Here is a 23,329-nt window from a genome sequence, read left to right as displayed (position 1 = left end):
TGCATTTTACTGCAGTTCCAATATATGGATTTCTAAGAAAAATGCTGTGCAAATATGTTCTTTACACATTCTACTTCAATTAGAGATAAAACCGTATTTATCGTTTGCTGAAGGGACATCTAAATTTATAGAATCAATGGGAAGCTGATGACGTAACATTGGCCATCGCCTGCAGTGCGTGATACAATGGCTTTTCCGAAAGTGATGACATGTTTTGCTCAACAGCATCAGAATCTGGGCTGAACAGAGATATTACATAGGTTGAAGATCATTATGTTAGTCATCTACTCCCCAAACATGACAATCAGTGTATTTCAAGTACTAGGGTGCCGCAAACAATGCTTCCTTGTCAGAGAGTGTTGCGACATCATAAAGGCTGAGAACCACCGTTCGAAGATATTGCGAGACACCACTAATGCTGACCGGGTGGCGATGAGGAACCTAGATCACAAAGTCTCCTTCTCTGGTTTTGTCGTGATTACAATTGCTACCTGAGTTATTATCGGCAGTCACCAATTAAGGTAGCAATCATAGTTTCTTGATTTCATTAGAGGATGGTCTTTTTTCGCCGCTGCCTGATATTACTAGCGCAGGGATAGCGATTGGTTCTCATTCATTTCTGGCGTGTGCGGACTGTGGAGCCTCCAATCCGACGTGGAAGTTTGAGTATCTTACGGGGTACAGAACGGTAACGAGGTGGTAGGAACGTAGATAGCCGTGTTAGTGATTTGTGCTGTTTCGCTGATAAGCTATCCGCTATAGTTGTCCTCGGTTGTTGATAAACCATGTTTAGTCAGGAACGCTTGACGACTCGACGCCGATGTGTGTATTTTCTATGCACATCGCAACGACCCCTTCGGGCTATTTACTTCGCCGGCTAAGCGACAGAAAAGGGGAGGTGATGCCCTGCCGTTTACCGCTATAACCCCTGACGAAGTGCGGTAAATGGTTCGTCGGTCATCGTCGGGTGTTCCGGGACTGGTTTCTAGCTACACTATTCGGCTTTTCATAATTGTATCAAAAAATCGAATTCCAACAGAAATCTATGTTTCAAAATTTTATGTCAAGCTAGTTTTTGGTGTGGCTTGTTTACCAGCGATAGTACGAATCGTTTCTGTGGACTGATTGTTGGGTTGAACGATGCCATAGTGATCATAGCTCGTGTCGACATCGGTGCGGTGTCGCCGTTGCTCTTACACTCATCTTGTCGACGTCATGTTTGATTTTTCATCTTTCATATAGTTCATGCAGGATTTGGATAGTGTGCCAGTGTCCTTCGATTACAAGTCGATTCCCGCGTGATCGTAAGCGTGTTCCAGGTGGGTTTGTGCAAAGTAAACGAGTGGTTGTTTGTCAGTACAACATTTGCAGATCTCTTCATATGTGTGTTTGTTCTGTTTTTTTTTGGTATATGTACGTCTGTTGGTATCTTTGTGCTTGTGCATCACGCTATGTTTTGTTTCAGTCTTGTTGTTGGATCGTCGGTCTTTCAACACCCGTATATGTACGTCTGTTGGTATCTGGGTGCTTGTGCTTGTGCATCACGCTATGTTTTGTTTCAGTCTTGTTGTTGTATCGTCGGTCTTTCAACACCCGTAACTATATATTCCAGTTTCACCCTTGCCAGAACGTCGATTATAATTTCACACCCACGTTACATCGTCGATTCTTCAATATATGAAGGTTTGACTGTCGATAATTCTAGTTTCACCCTCGTCACGAAGACTTTAGCTTCACCCTCTTCGAAAATTGTAGTTTCATCCTCGTTGTTTCGTTGATTACCTGTTTAACCCTCGTTGAAAGGTTCCATTTCACTACATAGTTTCACCATCTATTAACGAAAATTGTAGTTTCATCCTCGTTGTTTCGTTGATTACCTGTTTCACCCTCGTTGAAAGGTTCTATTTCACTACATAGTTTCACCCTCTTAACGAAAATTTTAGTTTCATCCTCGTTGTTTCGTTGATTATCTGTTTCACCCTCGTTGAAATGTTCCATTTCACAACATAGTTTCACCCTCTTAACGAAAATTGTAGTTTCATCCTCGTTGTTTCGTTGATTTATCTGTTTCACCCTCGTTGAAATGTTCCATTTCACAACATAGTTTCACCCTCTTACACGAAAATTGTAGTTTCATCCTCGTTGTTTCGTTGATTTATCTGTTTCACCCTCGTTGAAATGTTCCATTTCACAACATAGTTTCACCCTCTTAAACGAAAATTGTAGTTTCATCCTCGTTGTTTCGTTGATTTATCTGTTTCACCCTCGTTGAAATGTTCCATTTCACAACATAGTTTCACCCTCTTAACGAAAATTGTAGTTTCATCCTCGTTGTTTCGTTGATTTATCTGTTTCACCCTCGTTGAAATGTTCCATTTCACAACATAGTTTCACCCTCTTAAACGAAAATTGTAGTTTCATCCTCGTTGTTTCGTTGATTTATCTGTTTCACCCTCGTTGAAATGTTCCATTTCACAACATAGTTTCACCCTCTTAACGAAAATTGTAGTTTCATCCTCGTTGTTTCGTTGATTTATCTGTTTCACCCTCGTTGAAATGTTCCATTTCACAACATAGTTTCACCCTCTTAAACGAAAATTGTAGTTTCATCCTCGTTGTTTCGTTGATTTATCTGTTTCACCCTCGTTGAAATGTTCCATTTCACAACATAGTTTCACCCTCTTAACGAAAATTGTAGTTTCATCCTCGTTGTTTCGTTGATTATCTGTTTCACCCTCGTTGAAATGTTCCATTTCACAACATAGTTTCACCCTCTTAACGAAAATTGTAGTTTCATCCTCGTTGTTTCGTTGATTTATCTGTTTCACCCTCGTTGAAATGTTCCATTTCACAACATAGTTTCACCCTCTTAAACGAAAATTTTAGTTTCATCCTCGTTGTTTCGTTGATTATCTGTTTCACCCTCGTTGAAATGTTCCATTTCACAACATAGTTTCACCCTCTTAAACGAAAATTTTAGTTTCATCCTCGTTGTTTCGTTGATTACCTGTTTCACCCTCGTTGGAAAGGTTCCATTTCACAACATAGTTTCACCCTCTTAACGAAAATTGTAGTTTCATCCTCGTTGTTTCGTTGATTATCTGTTTCACCCTCGTTGAAATGTTCCATTTCACAACATAGTTTCACCCTCTTAAACGAAAATTGTAGTTTCATCCTCGTTGTTTCGTTGATTATCTGTTTCACCCTCGTTGAAATGTTCCATTTCACAACATAGTTTCACCCTCTTAACGAAAATTGTAGTTTCATCCTCGTTGTTTCGTTGATTTATCTGTTTCACCCTCGTTGAAATGTTCCATTTCACAACATAGTTTCACCCTCTTAAACGAAAATTGTAGTATCATCCTCGTTGTTTCGTTGATTATCTGTTTCACCCTCGTTGAAATGTTCCATTTCACAACATAGTTTCACCCTCTTAAACGAAAATTTTAGTTTCATCCTCGTTGTTTCGTTGATTTATCTGTTTCACCCTCGTTGAAATGTTCCATTTCACAACATAGTTTCACCCTCTTAAACGAAAATTTTAGTTTCATCCTCGTTGTTTCGTTGATTATCTGTTTCACCCTCGTTGAAAGGTTCCATTTCACAACATAGTTTCACCCTCTTAAACGAAAATTTTAGTTTCATCCTCGTTGTTTCGTTGATTACCTGTTTCACCCTCGTTGGAAAGGTTCCATTTCACAACATAGTTTCACCCTCTTAACGAAAATTGTAGTTTCCTCCTCGTTGTTTCGTTGATCGACTGTTTCACCCTCGATGACATGTTCTATTGCACAACATAGTTTCACCCTCTTAACGACAATTGTAGTGTCATCGTTGTTTCGTTGATTACCTGTTTCAGCCTCGTTGAAAGGTTCCATTTCACAACATTTAACCCTCTTACCGAAAATTTTACTTTCATCCCCGTTGTTTCGTTGATTACCTGTTTCACCCTCGTTGGAATGTTCCATTGCACAACGTAGTTTCACCCTCTTAACGGAAATTGTAGTTTCATCCCCGTTGTTTCGTTGATTGATTGACGGACGGACGGACGGACAGTCACTGTCAGTGTCTCCCGCGTGTGTGAGAGTGTGCCAGATTTTTAATCGCCTTTCCGTATCGTTGTTGGCGTGCCGTATCGTTGTTGTCGTGTGTGTCGGATGCTTATCTGTCCCCTCCTTTGTTTTGCCCCAATTGGTATTTGCGTGTTGTTTAGCTTTATGTTGTATTGCCGCGTCGTCCAATGGGTGTTATTTCTTGTGTTTTGTGTGCCTTTGGTTGCGTTTGTCTGCTATTTGTGCTACGGGTGGATGTCCGGTTGATACTAGGGATGGTGTGAACGTGAGGTTCACGTTCGCGTTCTGTGTGTGAACCTCGGGAATTTAGAGGTTCGCGTTCACAACAGAACCTTGGTAGGTTCTGCACTGTGAACCTTTAGGTAAATTGTAATTTTCACTCCATTATAAGATCTTTGGCTCAAATTTATTGCATTTCAACTGCGGGCCACTTCATGCATGGTGCTGGCAGCATAAAAAATCAACACTAAACGAGCATGCACCGTGCACCTCGACAACCTTAAAAGTTTTACTTGTTTTGTTGCAAAAATTTTCTCGGAATATCCAGCTTTCCGTGTGTGAATATTTAGTGACTCTCTGCTGTGAGCCTGACCTGCAACCGATATACGTAGTCAGCGAATGATGCTTAGTCAACCAATCAATGACATTGATATCGTCTTCTGATGTAAAAAATCGAACGGTCGTACTGGGTCAATCTTGGCTTCATATCTTTACTGTATCATTAAAACCAAATCCGTGCGATTAAGGTGCGTGCTACTGCTGCATAACTTGCTGTTTGTGGTATCGGTAGCGAGTATAGAAACCCGTTGTACACTCTGCTCAATATCAATGTAGCAATACTCAGACTCCGAACACATTGTCCGGTCTGGCTAAGACCGTTAAGGCGTAAGCTTATATTCCTTGGTAAGTCCTCGTCGAAATGGTTGGCAAAGCGACGGAATGTACTGATTTTATGCAATTATTATATCCTTTGATTACCGCGGTTGATACATTTAGCGACGTTTAAAACGCCGATATGTGCTTCAGCATTGTGGCATTATGTGGGCCGAATCTTCGCTAGGTATCGTGTACATTAATATAGGGCATATTAGGCTATCACTTCATTGAAAGAAAGGGTTGGAATTAGCAATATTACGTCACGTGACGTCACGAGATTCACGTTCGTGTTCACACAGAACCTTTCAAAAAGGTTCGCGTTCACACGAACCTGAACCTTTCAGAGGTTCACACCATCCCTAGTTGATACTTATTCTCGACGACGCTAACTATGATCGCTATGCGGATCGCGTGTTTAGCTTTATGTTGTATTGCCGCGTCGTCCAATGGGTGTTATTTCTTGTGTTTTGTGTGCCTTTGGTTGCGTTTGTCTGCTATTTGTGCTACGGGTGGATGTCCGGTTGATACTTATTCTCGACGACGCTAACTATGATCGCTATGCGGATCGAAATAGATTGCAACTGCTCCTTCGGGTTATTGGCATAGCCGGCTTCGCCACAGAAGGAGAGGTTAATCCCTCCATTACTTATATAGCTCCTGATGACGTTCGTTATTGGCAAGTTGCTCTGTTCCGATCATGGGTACATTAGGTCTGCTATCAGACCAGGAAACGCGTTTCTAGTAGTACATTATTCGCCTTTGCTCTTTCGCGATATGTATATGATTTGACGCAGCTAATTGATTCCTCGACTTTTCCAGCTGCAAACCCGAGTCTGAAACGTGATGAAGATGACGATCGGTTGTTCGTGATGTTGTGAATCGTCTGAACGGTGTCTTGCGGTACTTATCATAAGGCCGAGACGTGTACGCATCGTTCCCCTCGGTCTAGTTGCACTCGTTATTCGCCATGGAATAAATAGAATCATATTATGTGCTTGTAATTTTGTACGTGCCTGGTTTCGCGATAAAAAGACGGTAGGAGGGAGATGTATTTGCCTGGCAATAAAGATGATACGTCAGGAGAGAGAAAGTTGATAAATGGCGGCACTGGTACATGTATACAGTGCACCATGATGTCGTATCAGTATCCACACTCGTGTCTGTGTTCCAGCACCAGCAAAGCACCCCGGCTGTTTTATTTGTGGTGTAAAGCTATACTTCGGAAATGGGATCAGCCTTTCGGTTCGAAACATTGTTGCAAATAACCCGAGACATTCATACGTCTCTACTGTGACGCCATTTTATTCAGCGCCCCCTCACACTGCCCCTCTGACCCCCCACATATCGGCCATGAGCGTGTCCGCCCATTCAAAATTCGAATAGCCCCTTGGGGGCGATGGCGAGAAGTTTAGGAAACACTGAGTTAGTTGAAGATCGTCTGTACCTACGCTGTTGCGTATTGTGATTGTAAAGTCACCGACTCCTGTTGCACCTGCTTTACGGTTTGTTATTCAAGAAGAGCCAGCGGTATTCAGCGCAACTCAAATTCGATATATTTTATTGTACTTGGTAATTGATCCGGGGAAAGTTGATAAATGGTACTGGTACATGTATGCAGTTCTCCAGCTGTCGTAGGTATCCACGCTCGTGTCGATGTGTTCCCGTGCCAGTAAAGAACCTTAGGTATTTTATTTGTGCGCTGAAGCTATATTTGGGAATCCGATCAGCCTTTCGGCTCGAAACATTTTGTGGTAAATAACCCGAGATATTCACATGTCGCTACTGCACCCTCTACTGCGGCGCAATTTTTCTTCAGCGCTCCCCCATACCACCCCTTCGAACCCCACCCCCATATCGACCCTGAGGGTAAACTCCTACTTAAATTCGAATCGCCCCTTTGGGGGCGCTGGCGATAAGGTTAAGAAACAATGCGTTAGGTGAAGATCGTATGTATTTGAAATCATGTTGCACCTCCTTTACGATGTGTAATTCAAGAAGAACCAGCATTATTCAGCGCGACTCAAATTAGAGATATTTTATTGTACTTTGTAACTGATTCGGATCTATTCTATACTGTTATTTGAAATGGTGAAACCTCATAACGATGATCTAGTTCCGGAGTGCATGAAACTAATGATGCATCTGATTTAGCACCGCAAGGTGAAAAGGGTTGAGAGCCAATGCTTTTTATCAGTGGTACCCAACTTTTTTGGATGTCGGAGCTACATTTCAAACTTCAGAGCAGGGTTGTAACCAAGTCACATGGTTCCGAGTCACGAGTCAATCATACTTTTGTGGTTTTGACTCGAGTCGAGTCGAGTCATTTTCAATTCATCACAGACTCGAGTCCGAGTCCAAGTCACCGTTTAAAGGGTCAAGTCCGAGTCATGGTGTTATGACTCGAGTCGAGTCCAAGTCACAGTATTGAAGTCATGTTCAACTCATGTTTTCAATCCTGCTTGGGTAATATCGAATTCCTTGTTTGCGAAACATGCTCATTTTGTCCCTATCAGAGTCTTGGCACGTGTTTATTTAGGCAGATAACGGACAAGTCCTGGCCTCATTTACCGATGCTAAAGATAACTTTACTAATCTTAGAACTTAAAATCGAATATCTCTCTTGTCAGTCTGATACATCACAAATACAAGCATTCAGTTTTTATTATGAACACATCGACGATAGTTCACGAATAGCTGATAGAGAACCAACAAATTCACGTCAAGATACTAGTTGATAGAGAATCAATAGATGCATGTTTATGTAGAGGTATTTACAACAGGCCAGCATGCTGTAAAAGCGTGCATGCAACTATGTGCATTGTGCAGTGACAACAGAACAGATACCCTTTGATTATACTAAAGGTTTTCCCAATTGCATTACAGACTACATCGCAGTTACAGCATTGGAGAAATAATTGTACAATGGGGCTGTTCAAAAACATTTTTTCAAATTTTCCGGCTACTTCTTAAAACTGCTAGATTGCCTAAAAAATCAAATTTGGCTCAATTCCAACCAGTAGAAAGCAATGCTATTAAAGAAAATTTTAGACTAATTACAAATAGAGATTTTCGAATTTTACCGGCTATCTCATGATATTGTTACATTGTGTAAAAATATGATTCATAGCAAATTTGACTCAATTCCAACTAGAAAAAGTGAAGTTATTAGAGTAGAATGTTTTGGATATGAAAAAATAGTCGGCTTACTACTATGTAATTATATTATATGAAAGAATTTCTCACTAAAATACTCCATTTATTTTCAAATCCAAAATATTCTCCTCTCACATCATTGATTCCACTTTTTTCAAATTAAGCCAGATTCAGTGTTCCTCTTATGCAACATAACAATCTTATCAAGCAACCACCCAGTAAAATAAAAAAAAGTTATTTTAGAACAGCCATATTGTACAAACATCACACAACATTAGCCATTCATTATTACTCACGTGCACAATGCACATACCTAACAAAACGTCAAATGGACGAGGGGCATTGTGTGTTTTCACAGACAGCAGATCAAATCAATGAGTTACACCTCAAAAATACTAATGTGGAAAGGAGATCCTCAAATATGTTAAAGCGGCATGGCCGTAGAATGAATCCACATCTACTGAATACACGCTCCAGTAGTGCACTCGATGCAGGAATTGACAAGCATTTTTGAACCACACTGAAGAGCATTTAATACTCATTCTTCCTAGTCGCCCAAAAATGCAAAGAATCATCGCCTTCAAATCTACTCATGAGCTTATCAGTCTCTTCACCATCTGAGTCATTTCATTGGCTCTAATTGAACTTTGATCCAATTGTTTGCTTGTATAATTGAAAAGTCTTGAGTACTTTAATTGCTGAGGATCTATTACCTCTTCATCACTGGACGATTTTGTACAATGCATTGCTACTATGTATCATTTTCTGTTGTTTTTACGGCGGCATATCTGATATCAGACAAGTGCAACGAAAGCAGTGGTGACAAATAGCGATGTCGGCAGAATTCGTCGGATGCGTTGATCTAGCCATTATGATTCGCAAATTTCTTCATCTTCAAGTCATATAAAATAAGCCGAGTCAATGACTTGGGTCGAGTCATGCGTAATGACTCGAGTACAAGTCGAGTCAATCCAAATATTGACTCGAGTCGAGTCGAGTTATTTTCCCATTTCAAGAAAATGACTCGAGTCAAGTCGAGTCATAAAAAAATCGTGACTCGAGTCTGACTCGAGTCGAGTCATGACTCGAGTCATTACAACCCTGCTTCAGAGTTCTTATGGAGCCGCACGAAAACACTTGGATACTGATAACAAAATTTAAAGGCAGTTCGCCTACCTCTTGGTCCCACCATCCAGCTATAATTCAAAGGCAGTGGCTATTCGTCCGGTACCGGACGAATAATTTTTCCGGCTATTCGTCCGGCACTGTGTGACGTAAGCCCGTTACTATGGAGACTGTATGCGTTTTTGACAGGCCCCGGTTGTGTAATGTGTATTATTTATTCGCATTCCTGGTTACTGGTTTGTATGCTCATAAATGGATCTCCGGGGGAAAGTTTACGCCATACTAATAATTGCAAGTTGCTGTCGTGAAAATACCAAAACATGACGCCCAACTTTACCTTTACAAGAGATGTTCGCGTACGCTTGATGAAGTAAGAACACGAAGGATACTGATTTGTATATGCTCATAATTGGAGCTCCGAGGGAATGTTTGCGCCATACGAAGAGTTACAAAGTGCTGTCGTGAAATAACCAGATGCAGTCAGGACACGAACGATTCGTTGAAATGCTTGCTGCCTCCGCCTATTTCTGAACTAATGCAAGCGTCGGAGACCTAACCAATGATACGTGAATTGTACAACTAAGACGGAATTTTCACCTCTGCTGTACTACGAGTACCCATACTTGATGTTGCTGCACAGTAATGCTTGGAATACGAACTGAGAGAGACCGAGGGGCTTTTATTCTCATACAACAGAAATACAGAACAAATGGACAGCAGCAATGATGATACAGAAAACATGCGCATGCACAGTATTTGGTGTCGGATAGTAGAGATCGATACAACCTTGGGAGTCAAGTGGCCTGATAAAACCCGTATGAAACAAGTATATGCCTACATTGTCTCTGCATGATCATTCTGTAATGAATTGTAGTTGAAAAATTAGATGATAGTAGCAAATGAATCAATGACGCAATGTCTGGACGAAGTACGGCAACAGTGTTAATATGACTATCAGAGGTAATCAGGTAGGGCAATTCACAGATGGTTATCCATTCAGAATGATAGGTCTTAGTAGTCGATAAATCTCTTGGTTAGGTAGCTAGCTATTAAGTGGGCCCAGGTAGATATTTCCCTTCGACGAGGGTCTTGTATTATGGAAGTGAACATCTTAAGCAGGTATGAAAAAGTCATCAAATACATACGACAAACTGTTGCAAAAATATTTGTGTATATCTTTCAATGTTTATGATCATTGGGTGATAATCTGGTACGCATGGTACGATTTAGCAAGGTCCAATACATCAAACAAGTTTTGCTGGTATTTCCCCAGCACATTCTGCATTGCGAGTGACAGTGAATGCTGTGCATTTATTTGCTGTTTCCAAGATATTCAAGCATTGATAGCGTGATTTCAATGTGAACATCGATCATGAAAAATAGCACTGAAGTACCTTCAATGTCACAGTTGCCGCTACATATTTTTCTAACAGAGGCATCTATTATTTTTTGCAGCAGTTACAGAACCATTTCTTTTGTTTTGGGGAAGTGTTTACTGTTTAGTCCAGCGCATAGGAGATGATCCCGATTGAGACAGGAGTAACAGCCAATTGAATTGCTTTTTGAAAGTTGAAGGTCGCATATTCCACGGTACCAGTCCTTCTGACTATAGGCTATTTACTTTGAAATGCCTTCATCACAGCAGCCATTACATCATATGCGAAATAATTCTTGATGTTGAGTATATTCACAGTCTCATTAAGGCAGCTGTTGGGGATAAGACGTGTCAGACGTGACAGACTTACTGCCCAATTTCTTTCTGTACATTTCTTCATTAGCGTCGGATGGTGATACGATCCATGACAGCATCACTGTGAATGAGGTAGAAATTAAATTTGCTGACGTTCTGCTTGAAAGTAACTTACATCGGTCTGTGTCTTTAGGATGTCTTTTTTTAAATGAAACCGGAGCGTCACATTTCTTCTTCTTCGTTCGTTACTTTCGCTCTCTCGATCGTTCTCGTGACGCACACCGCTTAATCACAAACCCAAGCCTTTTGGGCATCTTCTTTTCTTCAGTTTTGCTGGCAAAAGTGTCAGACTCATAACTATGAGATACTGCCCATCATCTGCTGTACCAAACCTAATATGAGCTTGGCACTCTTTACGGAAAGTGCTGCAATGAAATGGGATGCGTTACCCTGTGTTTCAAGCGTAATGCACGGTATGTGTGGCAGTGCCGCTGCTCGTAGTCCAGTAGACAGCAAAAAGGGTGTAGTAGACTTTCTTATCCACAACCATCATACATGTTCCCCATGATCATGTTCAAATTTATAGAGTTTATATTTGATTTTTGGTTAGGTTATCAATTTAGGGTTGCGCCTGTAATGTGTCGTAAGATGAGGTGTTTGGGTTAGGATTGTGGTTTCGGCACGCGTGGGGTGCCGTAAGATGAGGTGGTGGGTTCGGGTTGCACGTGTGGGGCAGGGTTGTAACCAAGTAACAAGTCAATCTCACTTTTATACTTTTGACTCGAGTCAAGTCGAGTCATTTTCAATTCACCACCGAGTCAAGTCCGAGTCCAAGTCAGCGAGCAGAGGGTCGAGTCCGAGTCATGGTATTATGACTCGAGTCCGAGTCCGAGTCCAAGTCATTGTGATGACTGCTTAGTTTCCAGCTACAGGCTTGTTAAACCGACTTTTAATACTCTGTTTGGTGATATCGAATGGTTCGCACTGATAATATACTAATTTTCTTCACTTTTACCAGTTTCTGGTTGCATTTTTGAATACCAGTACCAATAGACGAAATCCCAATATTGTAGTTAATTTACTATTCTTCGAAAATACAATGAAATGCCGGTGTTGGCCGTCTGATTCTCGAGTCATATGAATTGTTTCGAGTCATGCGCAATGACTCGATACCAAGTCGAGTCAATACACAGATTGACTCGAGTCGAGTCATTTCCGTATTTTGAAAAAATGACTCGAGTCAAGTCGAGTCATCAGAAAATCGTGACTCGAGTCATTACAACCCTGGTGTGGGGTTAGGATTGGGATGTCGTAAGATAAGGTGGTGGGGTTGGACTGTAGGGTAAGGATTGGGGTGTCGCAAGATGAGGTGGTGGGGCTGGGGCTGCACTGTGGGGTTAGGGTGCCGTAAGATGATGTGGTGGGTTCTGGGTTGCACGTGTGGGGTTAGGGTTGGGGTGCCGTAAGATGATGATGTGGGTTCTGGGTTGCACGTGTGGGGTTAGGATTGGGGTGTCGTAAGATAAGGTGGTGGGGTTGGACTGTAGGGTTAGGATCAGGGGTTTTGGCGCATGTGGGGTGCCGTAAGATCAGCTGGTGGGGTTGGACCGTGGGGTTACGATTGGGGTTTCGGCACGTGTGGGGTTAGGATTGGGTGCCCTAAGATGAGGTGCGGAGGTGGTGGGGTTGGGGTTGCACTGTGTGATTAGGATTGGGTTGCGTGTGTGTGGGCGTGGGCGTTCTTACGCCGGACGAATAGCCTGAGGATATTATTCGTCCGGTACCGGACGGCTAGACACTTCCTAATTCAAAAGCATGCACAATTGCACATAGACTTCTATAGATGCTATATCATTTATTTAAGCATTGATAGACGCAAATTGGCAAGTGCTATACATTGAAATACACTGAAAATGCAACTCATTACTACAGCATACCAGTGTTGGGATGATTTCAGTCATGACTTGACTCTAGTAAGATTCGAGTCTACTTTTTCGTATGACTTGACTTGACTGGAGTCACTTTGCTAAAATGAGTTGACTTGCCTTGACTCGGCGTGTCAGAAATGTGGATTGACTCATGACTCGGAGCAAAATTCCCGAGTCAATTTCAAGTCACCATGTAATCGGGGTCGATAAAAATCACACTAACTTGCATATGCTCGTATTGTTAGCGAAACGCTGATGTAACCCGTGAGAGCGACCAATCATTCAATGATCGTGCGTTTTACTGAACCTCCATTGTTCTCTCACAAATAATATGACCGCAAACGAAGTGATCGAAGCTCACAGCTTGCGTTGTTGTAAACTAGTATAGCAAAGTCATTTAATAGCAAAAGATTTATTTTTGTTCTGCGTTATTAACATAGCCAAACCTCTTGTTTTATTGAAGTTGTAGTCGACAATACTATGACAATACCGCCAATCAGCTTCCTAGATAGTCAGAATCTATTTACTATGATGTTTTAAGGTGTTTGGACGGATTTTATAGTGCAACATTTTGCAACTTTTCTGTATTTGTCATGGCAATTTTTACAGCAACTTTTATCAAATCAAATTAAAAGCATTACTACACTTGCTTTTATACTTCAACACGTATGTTATCCAGATAAAAGAACTGATATTAATTAGAACTCAAAAGTATATGATACTGGTAACCGAAAGTGAATTATAAATACTACTTCTAAAAGCGGAAAATGTATTTCATGTCTTCATTACAGAATGTTTCAAAGGTGGTATGCTACAAGTCCACTAGAGTCAGAGTCAGAGTCCATTTTTCAGATTAGAACATGCCGTGTACTGGTAGATTACGATGTCAATAAGTAAATTCTAGTGCGACACATCAGTTTCAAAGGTTATAATGAGCCTTATATACTGAGAAATATTTCATATGGGCGAACGACGACAAATCGCTACCTAAATTATATCCACCGACTCGTGTGGACGACAATCCGTTCAATTAATTTCAGATAACCAACTATCCATAGAGCATTCGGCTGACTAATAGCGAGTCGCACACTTTTTCAATGTCGGTGAGTACATAATACTGCTGGCACCGCCGCTTCTATTGCGTTTTCTAAAGATTCCAGTAACAAGCCACTGCAACCAGGCTTAAGGGAAATTGTGAACATTGAACAGTGAGAACTTAACGCCAGCAAGGGCACACCATGTACCAACTGAATCCTTCCAGCGACTTTCCGTCTTGGAACCAAGCAAGCCTATATATATATATCACCTCGAAAATAACATATTATTCATTGCATTGTAAAAGACGCGTACAATAAAAGCAAGAGAAGTATACGGCAAGCTGTTGAAATTCATCACAACGGATTGGATTGTGGACTGACACACGAGATTTTTCCAAATGAAGTGGCTCATTTTCACAACATCGACGTAATTCCACATTTAAATCAGCTGGTTTAACGGAATGGTTGGTCTTGACACATCTGAAGGCTGGCGAGCCGAGCAACGAGCGAAAATGCAATCGGCCAAGTTAACGACAACCCGGAGCGATCAGAAATTTCACAAAATAGAAAGTCAGTATAGGATTTATCCTAGGCAAATCCTAGGCTTCGAGACGGGATGACCTTTCAACGAACTCCGCAGACTGTCTGTCTAGAAGAGATAACAGATGTTCAGGGTTTACGGCGCAAATGGCAACACAATCGTGTATAACTAACCCACGCTGACGACATGAAATCCGGTATGCGGGGATTACCGCACTTACTTCGCGGGCATGATTCACTAAACGACCATCAGGTGATCCTTGGTTGGCACTAGCCGACCTTCACTTGATCCAATGCATCGGTGGTATCAGCGCATTCTGATGTCCAGCTACAAAAGCAAAGAATCGATTAGCCGTATCAAACCAAAGGACGGTTGGTGAATTCGCGGAAGAACAAAGGCGAAGTTTCCAAAACAAACCGTGTATCGAGTCTGATAGTTGACCTAATGTACCGTGATCAGATCAGTAAAGAGCAACTTGCCATTACCGAACTTCATCAGGAGCTATATCAGTAATGACAGGGCAAACCTCTCCTTTCTGTGCCAAAGCCGGCTACGCCAATAACCCGAAGGATCAGTTGCAATCTACTTTTGATCTGCACCGCGATCATAGTTAGTGCCGAAGAAACAACGAAAATAAGAATCAACCGGACATGAAAAGAATCCACCGAACATATGATACGACAAAACGTTGGGGAAACTTATGGAACAGAAACCAAGGTCGAATGGAAAACAGAATGAAATAAATACGGGGACCATGCTGCAATAACATGCGAGATCGGAGCCCGATAAGGAACACGCGGCATATCGGACGAGAGCAAAGAAATAGGGAAAAACCTACGCATAGAGGACACGAGACGTAACGGACTGGACAAAAAATATTGGACAGACACAGACACAGACACAAAGGCACCTACACAAGGACACGAAACGTAATGGAACGGACTAAAGTAACAAGTGACAGACAGACATAGGACGTGCTCGAGACTTAAATGAACAGGACGTAGGACACAGACATACATCACCAACGATAACAAAACGTGACGAACGGACGAAAGTAACAAGGGACAGACACACCCACAAAAACACCTGCACAGGAGGACATGCGCGAGACGTAATGAACAGGACGAAAGACCCAGACATACATCAACAACTATAACTGAAGGATTAAAAACCCAACCCTCGCCCACACGCGTAAGAAGCTTGGTGAGATATTTACAAGAATTGAGAAGGACCTACAACATTTTGCGATAAAGAATTGAAATACCGACACACGCACTCTCGCACACGCGGGAGAAATCTACAAAATAATATCTACAAATGTTGAAGGATCGACGATCCACCCAGGCCACACAACAAAACAAAACTTCTTTAAATCCAAGCAGGGGGTCACAACACAGAATGACATTCAGGTAAATCATGCAATCACAACACACATACAATGAATGCTACAAAGCATGAGGGGCGGGCCCAAGTACGATGACACCAACGAAGAAAGATTACCGGACCAACACGCTATCATGCACCGGTATCACACAAATGTTGGAATCAACGAACAGCGACTCGCTCCCTTTTCAAGAACTTATCATTACACGGGGATTGGATTTGTAAATCGAAGAGCGACACTCGTACACAATCAAAATCCTCTCAGAAATATTATCAACGCAGTAGGGTCAAACGTATACCGTCCACAACAATAAGTGCAAGGATGATAGCGATACGACACTGATGTCGACAAGAACTATGATCGCCGTCATCGTTTAACCCCGCGATCAATTCCCAGAAACAGTTCTTACCATCGCTGGTACACAAGCCACATCGAGAACGACTCGCCTTGAAATTTTTGAAGAAATGTTTCTGTTGAAATTCGAATGTTGATTCAATTAGAAAAAGCCGAATAGTATAGCCGAAAACAAGTCATGGAACCCGAAACGATGACCAACGAACCATTTACCGCACTTCTTCAGGGGTTATAGCGGTAAACGGCAGGGTATTACCTCCCATTTTCTGTCGCTTAGCCGGCGAAGCCAATAGCCCGAAGGGTTCGTTCCAACGTGCATATAAAATACACACGTCGAAGTCATGTTTAGGGTTCCAAACCAAACACGACAAGAGACACGTCGTCCGTTTATTGCTGACTGTGTACTGTAGCGATTGATCGACCATCAAGCATAACTATAACAGAGAACATGAGCGAGACAGCGTCAATGTATAGCACAAATATCTACTTCCCTACAACCTTGTTACCGTAGTCTACCAAATATGGTTCTCAGTAGTTTGCAGCTGCTCCAAGGCTCCCCAGCCCAGTTACACAAGAGATGAACGCGTTACGCTAGTAGGCCTACTATTAAGCAGCGACGAAGAAATCTCTTCCTATAAGCCAGTCAAGAGACTGTGATTGCTAACACAATTGATCAGTGCCTAACTGCCTATAATGGCTCTGGTGGTAATTGTAATCTCGAAAATGTCAGGGGACATTATACAATCAAGGCTCCACATCGCCATCCAAACGGTTCTAGCGGTGTCTCACGAAATTCTACTACAGTGGTTCTCAACCTCTTTGACGTGGCACTCTCCGAAATTGAAACATAGTCGCGGCTCCGTAGTGCAAGATGCGGGAACTGGAAAGCCAGCAACAACTAAGAAAAATCAACCAACGCCATAACGGCGCCTGTGGGCTAGTTTAAGTTGGGGTTATAAAGTCGCATGGGCAAGTATTATGTTGCATACTCAAATCTCGGGCAAACGTGCGTACACAGCATATGGGTCCCAGACGCCCAATCAGTCGGTTAGTTTGTATAGCAGCACTTGGCATGAGTTTTTTATTCTTGAATGTTGTTAAGATTTTTTAATCTGTGCACCTCCTCCACCGATCAGATCAGGAGGTGGTACCAATGGAGGCTCGTGACAACATCGTCCATAACGATGAGATAACAATATGACTGAACCGGTCGACCTCTCTTGTTTGGCTCTACACCACATCTGGGCATTGTGCGGCCCGCGGGCCAAATGCGAACCACGATGCAATTCTAAGCGGTCCTCGGCAAGTTCCTTCGAATTTATACTATAAAATCTAATTGTTTATGTTGATGCGTGGACAGAAACTACTGTGTAAAGTGAACTGGAAGTACGGTTACTTTGACATTCCGTGATTAAGTAACCTATGTACGTCGTGTGAGTAATCCAGGTTCAAAATAAAGCCGATTAGTAAATAATGTCGTAACAAGTAGGTTAAATTGACATACAATTTCAAGAAGGCAAAAAGTGCTCACGAAGGTCAGAGTTTTATAGAAATATGGATCGAAAAGTAGTTATTGACAGAAGCGAAAACGCCATTGCGGAACCGTTATATGCAATTTATGGAAATAAATTAGTTGCACAGACACATATTGAAATATATATGGTCGTACGGCTGTGTCACTTCCGACCCAATAGATCCCCAGACGTTAGAGAAACCGGACTCGTGGTTTAATAATAATAAACCAAATTCCAGCGTCCGCGTTTCCAGTTGAATATCTTGTATTCGTCGCGAAGCGTATGCAAGGCTAGCGCCAGATTATAACGAAATCAAAGGAAGCATAGAATATGCCAACTTACATCGTCGTTGACGCCCCTGTTATAGCTGTATTCAACCGGACAATCATCGCCTTTTGCTAATTCCATTGTTCGCGAATAAAAGTGTTGCGACTTGCTACTTTAAAATCCATATGATCCGCGTATTATCCCTCTGTCTGTTCAAAGGTATTCAAATGAAAAGCAAGAGCACGAGGTAACAATTTGGAATCAGTCGACTGGTCCGGCCCGCGAGCGATTTGAAGGCTTGAATCTTGCCCGCGACGCAATTTGAGCCTGACACTCCTGCTTTAATCTGTTACGTCATAAGTTTCCAAATCCCAATTCATAAAGTAATGCAAGCAGTGCAGTTGATTAGTGGTCATCCTCATTCATAAACGATGTTATGTCAGACAATGATAGGTGAGATTGACGGCCTACGTTTCAGCGAGATTTGGAGTAGTAAATATTTATTTACTGAAGTCGGCCGTGAACTGGTATTTTTAGTTTATGGTGAGCACCGAGCAGGTCCCCGTGTTTATGCATTATAATTTGAGTCGACATTATGAGAAAAAATCACGCAGTGAATACATACACTCCACTGATGCCGTCCTGCTAGCGAAGCAAGCAAAAAAAAACATGGCTGTTTTACCAAGCAACACGCAGCTAGGGATGAAGCCTATAGCGCATCCATGCACTCAGCAGCATGTCTTTGAAAAGTACCCTGATATACGCACTACAACATACTATTATGACGTTACGTGATAGCTTTTCATTCATTCCAGCACTTAATGGACAAGTTTCCGGGGGATTATACGCTCAGTAATAGTAGAATTATTGCAATTCATACTTGACTATGAGCAATTATTTTGATGATACTAAAATAGTGTCGAAATTCACTCTTCACAGAGACGATATATAAAGTTCTATGACCAGCCTTTAGAAATAGCTAATATCTGTCATTTTAGCATGTATATACAATAAATGACTGTAACTATTCCTAGAAACAAACAAGAAGTGCCGCCCATTATATTTTTGTGGCATATTTGAATGTCAATCAGAACGGCAAAAAGGCTACTTTGGAGCCGCGCTTGGGAGTCACTGGTTTAGTAAAACGCTTGTGACGCTAGTACCTTTTTGACCTCGCGGCACCCTTTTCGAAATCAGTGCGACAGTAGCTTTCAAATAAGATCAACTATATTTAATTTGAGCGTTCAGGTGGTTTGCTATGGGATTAGCAATAATGCTGCGTTCAGATTGCTGAGCAGTAATTTCCTCCCGGCAAGCAAGCGTGATGGCGGGTGTTGGGTATCTATCCGTAGGTTAGTTATGTATAGAAAAACTGAATACAGCCTTCAAGGCACGCGGTATGTCCGGTAAAGCGAATTCGAGGGGGTTATTGATTAAGGGCACAACATTAATTTTTAATTGTCCAAATGTACAAACTTCACATCAAGCTCGATTTAGATTATTGATCGTTAGCTATAGACTAGAATTATTTTGCGCATAATTTCAAAATTAAAAAAGAAAAACGCTCGCGGCACCTGCGAGACATAAATGGCACCCTAGTGTGCCGCGGCACGCCGGTTGAGAACCACTGCGGTATTACAACGCTTGTGACCGACATCCAAGTATGTAGATCATGAACTACTATGACGTCATACTGAAAATACGTTGCAAACGCCTGATTGAATTTAAAGTTTCATGTTTGATTTCTCTAATAAATGGGCTTCAGTCCAACTTATTGCATTTCGAAATTGATATATAAAATTTTAATATATTTGACCGACCGGCAGGAAACTCGGCACTGACTGGCGGTTATGAATCACTGTTTTAGACCAATACAATTATGAATTATTTTCTGGCTTGACCGCGCCAAGAAAGTGGTAATAGTGAAGAAAAACGTGCCATAAATATAGCAAATGTTGCGATGACCTGCATTTCACTGCAGTTCCAATATATGGATTACTAAGAAAAATGCTGTGCCAATATGTTACTCACACATTTTACTTCAATTACAGATAACACCGTATTTATTGTATCCTGAAAGGACATCTGAATTCTTAAAATCAATGGGAAGCAGATGACATAACATTGTCCATCGCCTGCAGTGCGTGATACTTGGGCTTTTCCGAAAGTGATGACATATTTTGCTCAACAGCATGAAAATCTGGGCTGAACAGAAATATTACAGAGATATAAGATCATTATATTAGTCATCTACTCCCCAAATATCACACCCATTGCATTTCAAGCAGCCTACTAGGGTGCTGCAAACCATGCTCCCTTGTCAGAGATTGTCACGATATCATAAAGGTCGAGAACCACCGTTCCATGATATTGCGAGACACCACTAGTGCTGATTGGGTGGCGATGAGGAACCTAGATCATAAAGTCTCCTTCTCTGATTTTGTCGAGATAACAATTGCTAACTGAGTTATCATTGGCAGTCACCAATTAAGGTAGCAATCAGAGTTTCTTGACTTCTTTAGAAAAAGGGCTTTTTTCACCGCAGCTTGATATTACTAGCGCAGAGATAGCGATCGGTTCTCATTCATTTCTGGCGTATGTGGACTGTAAAGCCTCCAATCCGACGTGGAAGTTTAAGTACCTTCCATGGTAAAGAATGGTAACACGGTGGTAGGAACGTAGATAGTCGTGTTAGTGAATTGTGCTGTTTCGCTGATGAGCTATACGCTATAGTTGTCCTCGTTCGTTGATGAATCGTGTTTGGTCAGGAATGCTAGACGAAATGACGCCGATGTGTGTATTTTCTATGCACATCGCAACGACCCTTTCGGGCTATTGGCTTCGCCGGCTAAGCGACAGAAAAGGGGAGGTGGCGCCCTGCCGTTTACCGTTATAACCCCTGACGAAGTGCGGTAAATGGTTCGTCGGTCATCGTCTGGTGTTCCGGGACTGGTTTCTGGCTTCACTATTCGGCTTTTCATAATTGTATCAACGGATCGAATTCCAACAAAAATCGATGTTTCAAATTTTTATGTCAAAACTAGTTCTTGGTGTGGCTTACCAGCGATAGTACGAATCGTTTCTTGGGACTGACTGTTGGGTTGAACGATGCCATAGTGATCATAGTTTGTGTCGACATCAGTGCAGTGTCGCCATTGCTCTCACACTCGTCTTATGGAGGTCATGTTTGATTCATCTGTCATATAGTTCATGCTGGATTTGGGTAGTGTGCGAGTGTCCTTCGATTACAAGTCGATTCCCTCGTGATCGTAAGCGTGTTCCAGATGGGTTTGTGCAAAGTGAACGGGTGGTTGTTGGTCAGTAAAACATTTGCAGATCTCTTCATTTGTGTGTTTGTTCTATTTTTCGGTATGTGTACGTCTGTTGGTATCTGGGTGCTTGTGCATAGCGCTATGTTTTGTTTCAGTCTTGTTGTTGGGTCGTCTGTTGTTGGATCGTCGGTCCTTCAACATCCGTAACTGTATATTCCAGTTTCACCCTTGCTAAAACGTCGATTATAATTCCACCCACGTTACATCGTCGATTCTTCAATATATGAAGTTTGATTGTCGATTATTATAGTTTAACCCTCGTCACGAAGATTTTAGTTTCACCCTCTTAACGAAAATTGTAGTTTCATCTTTGTTTCGTTGATTACCTGTTTCACCCTCGTTGAAATGTTTCATTTCACAACATTATTCACTCTCTTTAACCAAAATTGTAGTTTCATCCTCGTTGTTTCGTTGATTACCGGTTTCATCCCCGTTGAAATGTTCCATTTCACAACATAGTTTCACCCTCATAACGAAAATTGTAGTTTCATCCTCGTTGTTTCGTTGATAAACTGTTTCACCCTCGTTGAAATGTTCCATCGTTGAAATGTTCCATTTTACAACATTTGTAGATCTCCCATCAGTTTCGGCCTCGTTGTAACGAATATTATATAGTTTCACTCTCATGACGTAAATTGTAGTTTCATCGTTGTTTTGTTCATCAACTGTTTCACCACCGTTGAAATGTTCCATTTTACAACATTTGTAGATCTCCCATCAGTTTCGGCCTCGTAGTAACGAATATTATAGTTTCACCCTCTTCACGAAAATCGTATAGTTTCATCCTCGTTTGTCTCGTTGATCAACATAGGTCATTCTTCAACAAGTGTAGTTTATAGTCTCCCTCGCTGGGCCGTTGAATAATAGTTTCGCCATAGTAGGGTCGTCGATTCTTCAACATTTCAAATGTCATTTCAAGTGTATCCCGCGTGTGTGTATAGAGTGCCTGATTTTCAATCACCTTTTTGTATCGTTGTTGGCGTGTGTGTGGGTGTCTTTTAATGCTTATCTGTCCCCTCCTTTGTTATGCCCCATTGGTATTAGTGTGTTGTTTAGCTTTATGTTGTATTGCCGCGTCGTCGAAGTTGTTTTATTTCTTGTGTTTTGTGTGCTTTTGGTTACGTTTGTCTGCTATTTGTGTTACGGGTGGATGTCCGGTTGATACTTATTTTCGACGACGCTAACTATGATCGCTGTGCAGATCGAAGTAGATTGCAACTGCTCCTTCGGGTTATTGGCATAGCCGGCTTCGCCACAGAAAAGGAGAGGGTTTATCCCTCCGTTACTGATATAGCTCCTGATGACGTTCGGTAATGGCAAGTTGCTGTGTTCCGATCTGATCACGGGTACATTCGGTCTGCTATCAGACCAGGAAACGGTTTGTAGTAGTACATTATTCGCCTTTTGCTCTTTCGCGATATATATATGATTTGACGCGGCTAATTTATTCCTCGGCTTTTCCAGCTGCAACCCCGAGTCTGAAACGTGGATCAGGATGATGATCGGCTGTTCGAGATGTTGTGAATCGTGTCAACGTGGTGCTGCGGTGATTTTATCATCAGGCCGAGACTTGTAAGCATCATTGCACTCGGTTCTAGTTGCACTCGTTATTCTCCGTGGAATAAATAAAATCATATTGTGTGCTTGTAATATTGTACTTGCCTGGTTCCGCGATAAGTTTAGGAAACGCCGAGTTAGGTGAAGACCGTCTGTACCTGCGACGTTGCGTGTATTGTGATTTAAGTCACCGACTCCTGTTGCACCTGCTTTCCGGTTTAAAACTCAAGAGCCAACGGTATTCGGCGCTTGGCTCAACTCAAATTAAATATATTTTTTATATTGTACTTGGTAATTAATCCGGGAAAATTTGATAAATTTAAATGGTACTGGTACCCGTATACAGTGCACCAGCTGTCCAGATATCCAGATATCCACGCTCATACCGATGTGTTCCCGCGCCATTTAAAGCACCCTAGGCGTTCCTTTGTGCGCTCAAGCTATACTTGGAAAATCCGATCAGCCTTTCGGTTCGAAACATTTTGTGGCAAATAACCC

The 23,329-nt window shown here is 41.8% G+C and overlaps 2 protein-coding genes and 3 long non-coding RNA genes across 7 annotated transcripts in view; 2 read left to right on the top strand and 3 right to left on the bottom strand.

Annotated features, from left to right (window-relative positions):
* Nucleotides 1-23,329, bottom strand: part of LOC145445026 (uncharacterized) — a 155,345-nt gene that overhangs the window by 55,555 nt on the left and 76,461 nt on the right. The gene's annotated exons all lie outside the window — the stretch shown is intronic.
* Nucleotides 38-22,924, top strand: LOC145444791 (uncharacterized). The gene is made up of 2 exons (XR_013916792.1): nucleotides 38-678; nucleotides 22,739-22,924. It is a non-coding gene; the product is annotated as an uncharacterized LOC145444791 (long non-coding RNA).
* LOC145444792 (uncharacterized) lies at nucleotides 707-5,939 on the top strand. The gene is made up of 2 exons (XR_013916793.1): nucleotides 707-1,319; nucleotides 5,769-5,939. It is a non-coding gene; the product is annotated as an uncharacterized LOC145444792 (long non-coding RNA).
* Nucleotides 13,819-16,776, bottom strand: LOC145444790 (uncharacterized). Of its 3 annotated transcripts, none has more exons than XR_013916791.1 (3): nucleotides 16,660-16,776; nucleotides 14,597-14,750; nucleotides 13,819-14,531 (listed from the first exon to the last, which is right to left on the bottom strand). It is a non-coding gene; the product is annotated as an uncharacterized LOC145444790 (long non-coding RNA). The 3 variants fall into 3 exon arrangements; XR_013916789.1 differs by lacking the exon at nucleotides 16,660-16,776 and adding an exon at nucleotides 16,106-16,644; XR_013916790.1 differs by lacking the exon at nucleotides 16,660-16,776 and adding an exon at nucleotides 16,217-16,644.
* LOC145444789 (uncharacterized) lies at nucleotides 21,499-22,198 on the bottom strand. Its single transcript, XM_080322801.1, has 2 exons — nucleotides 21,694-22,198; nucleotides 21,499-21,600 (listed from the first exon to the last, which is right to left on the bottom strand). Exons 1-2 carry the CDS (start codon nucleotides 21,965-21,967, stop codon nucleotides 21,536-21,538), a joined length of 339 nt encoding a protein of 112 aa, XP_080178927.1. The 5' UTR covers nucleotides 21,968-22,198; the 3' UTR covers nucleotides 21,499-21,535.

This window comes from Botryllus schlosseri, chromosome 8 (genome assembly GCF_051294905.1).
Source record: "Botryllus schlosseri isolate E-star chromosome 8, Bs_hap1, whole genome shotgun sequence".
NCBI lineage: Eukaryota > Metazoa > Chordata > Ascidiacea > Stolidobranchia > Styelidae > Botryllus > Botryllus schlosseri.
This window is presented reverse-complemented; position numbering and strand designations above follow the sequence as displayed.

Coding starts and splice junctions, on each gene's coding strand:
- LOC145444789 (XM_080322801.1), bottom strand. CDS start 21,967: ATGGAACATTTCAACGGTGGTGAAACAGTTGATGAACAAAACAACGAT. Junction 21,601..21,693: donor TTTCAACGGGGATGAAACCG/GTAATCAACGAA, acceptor AGGGTGAAACAG/GTAATCAACGAAACAAAGAT.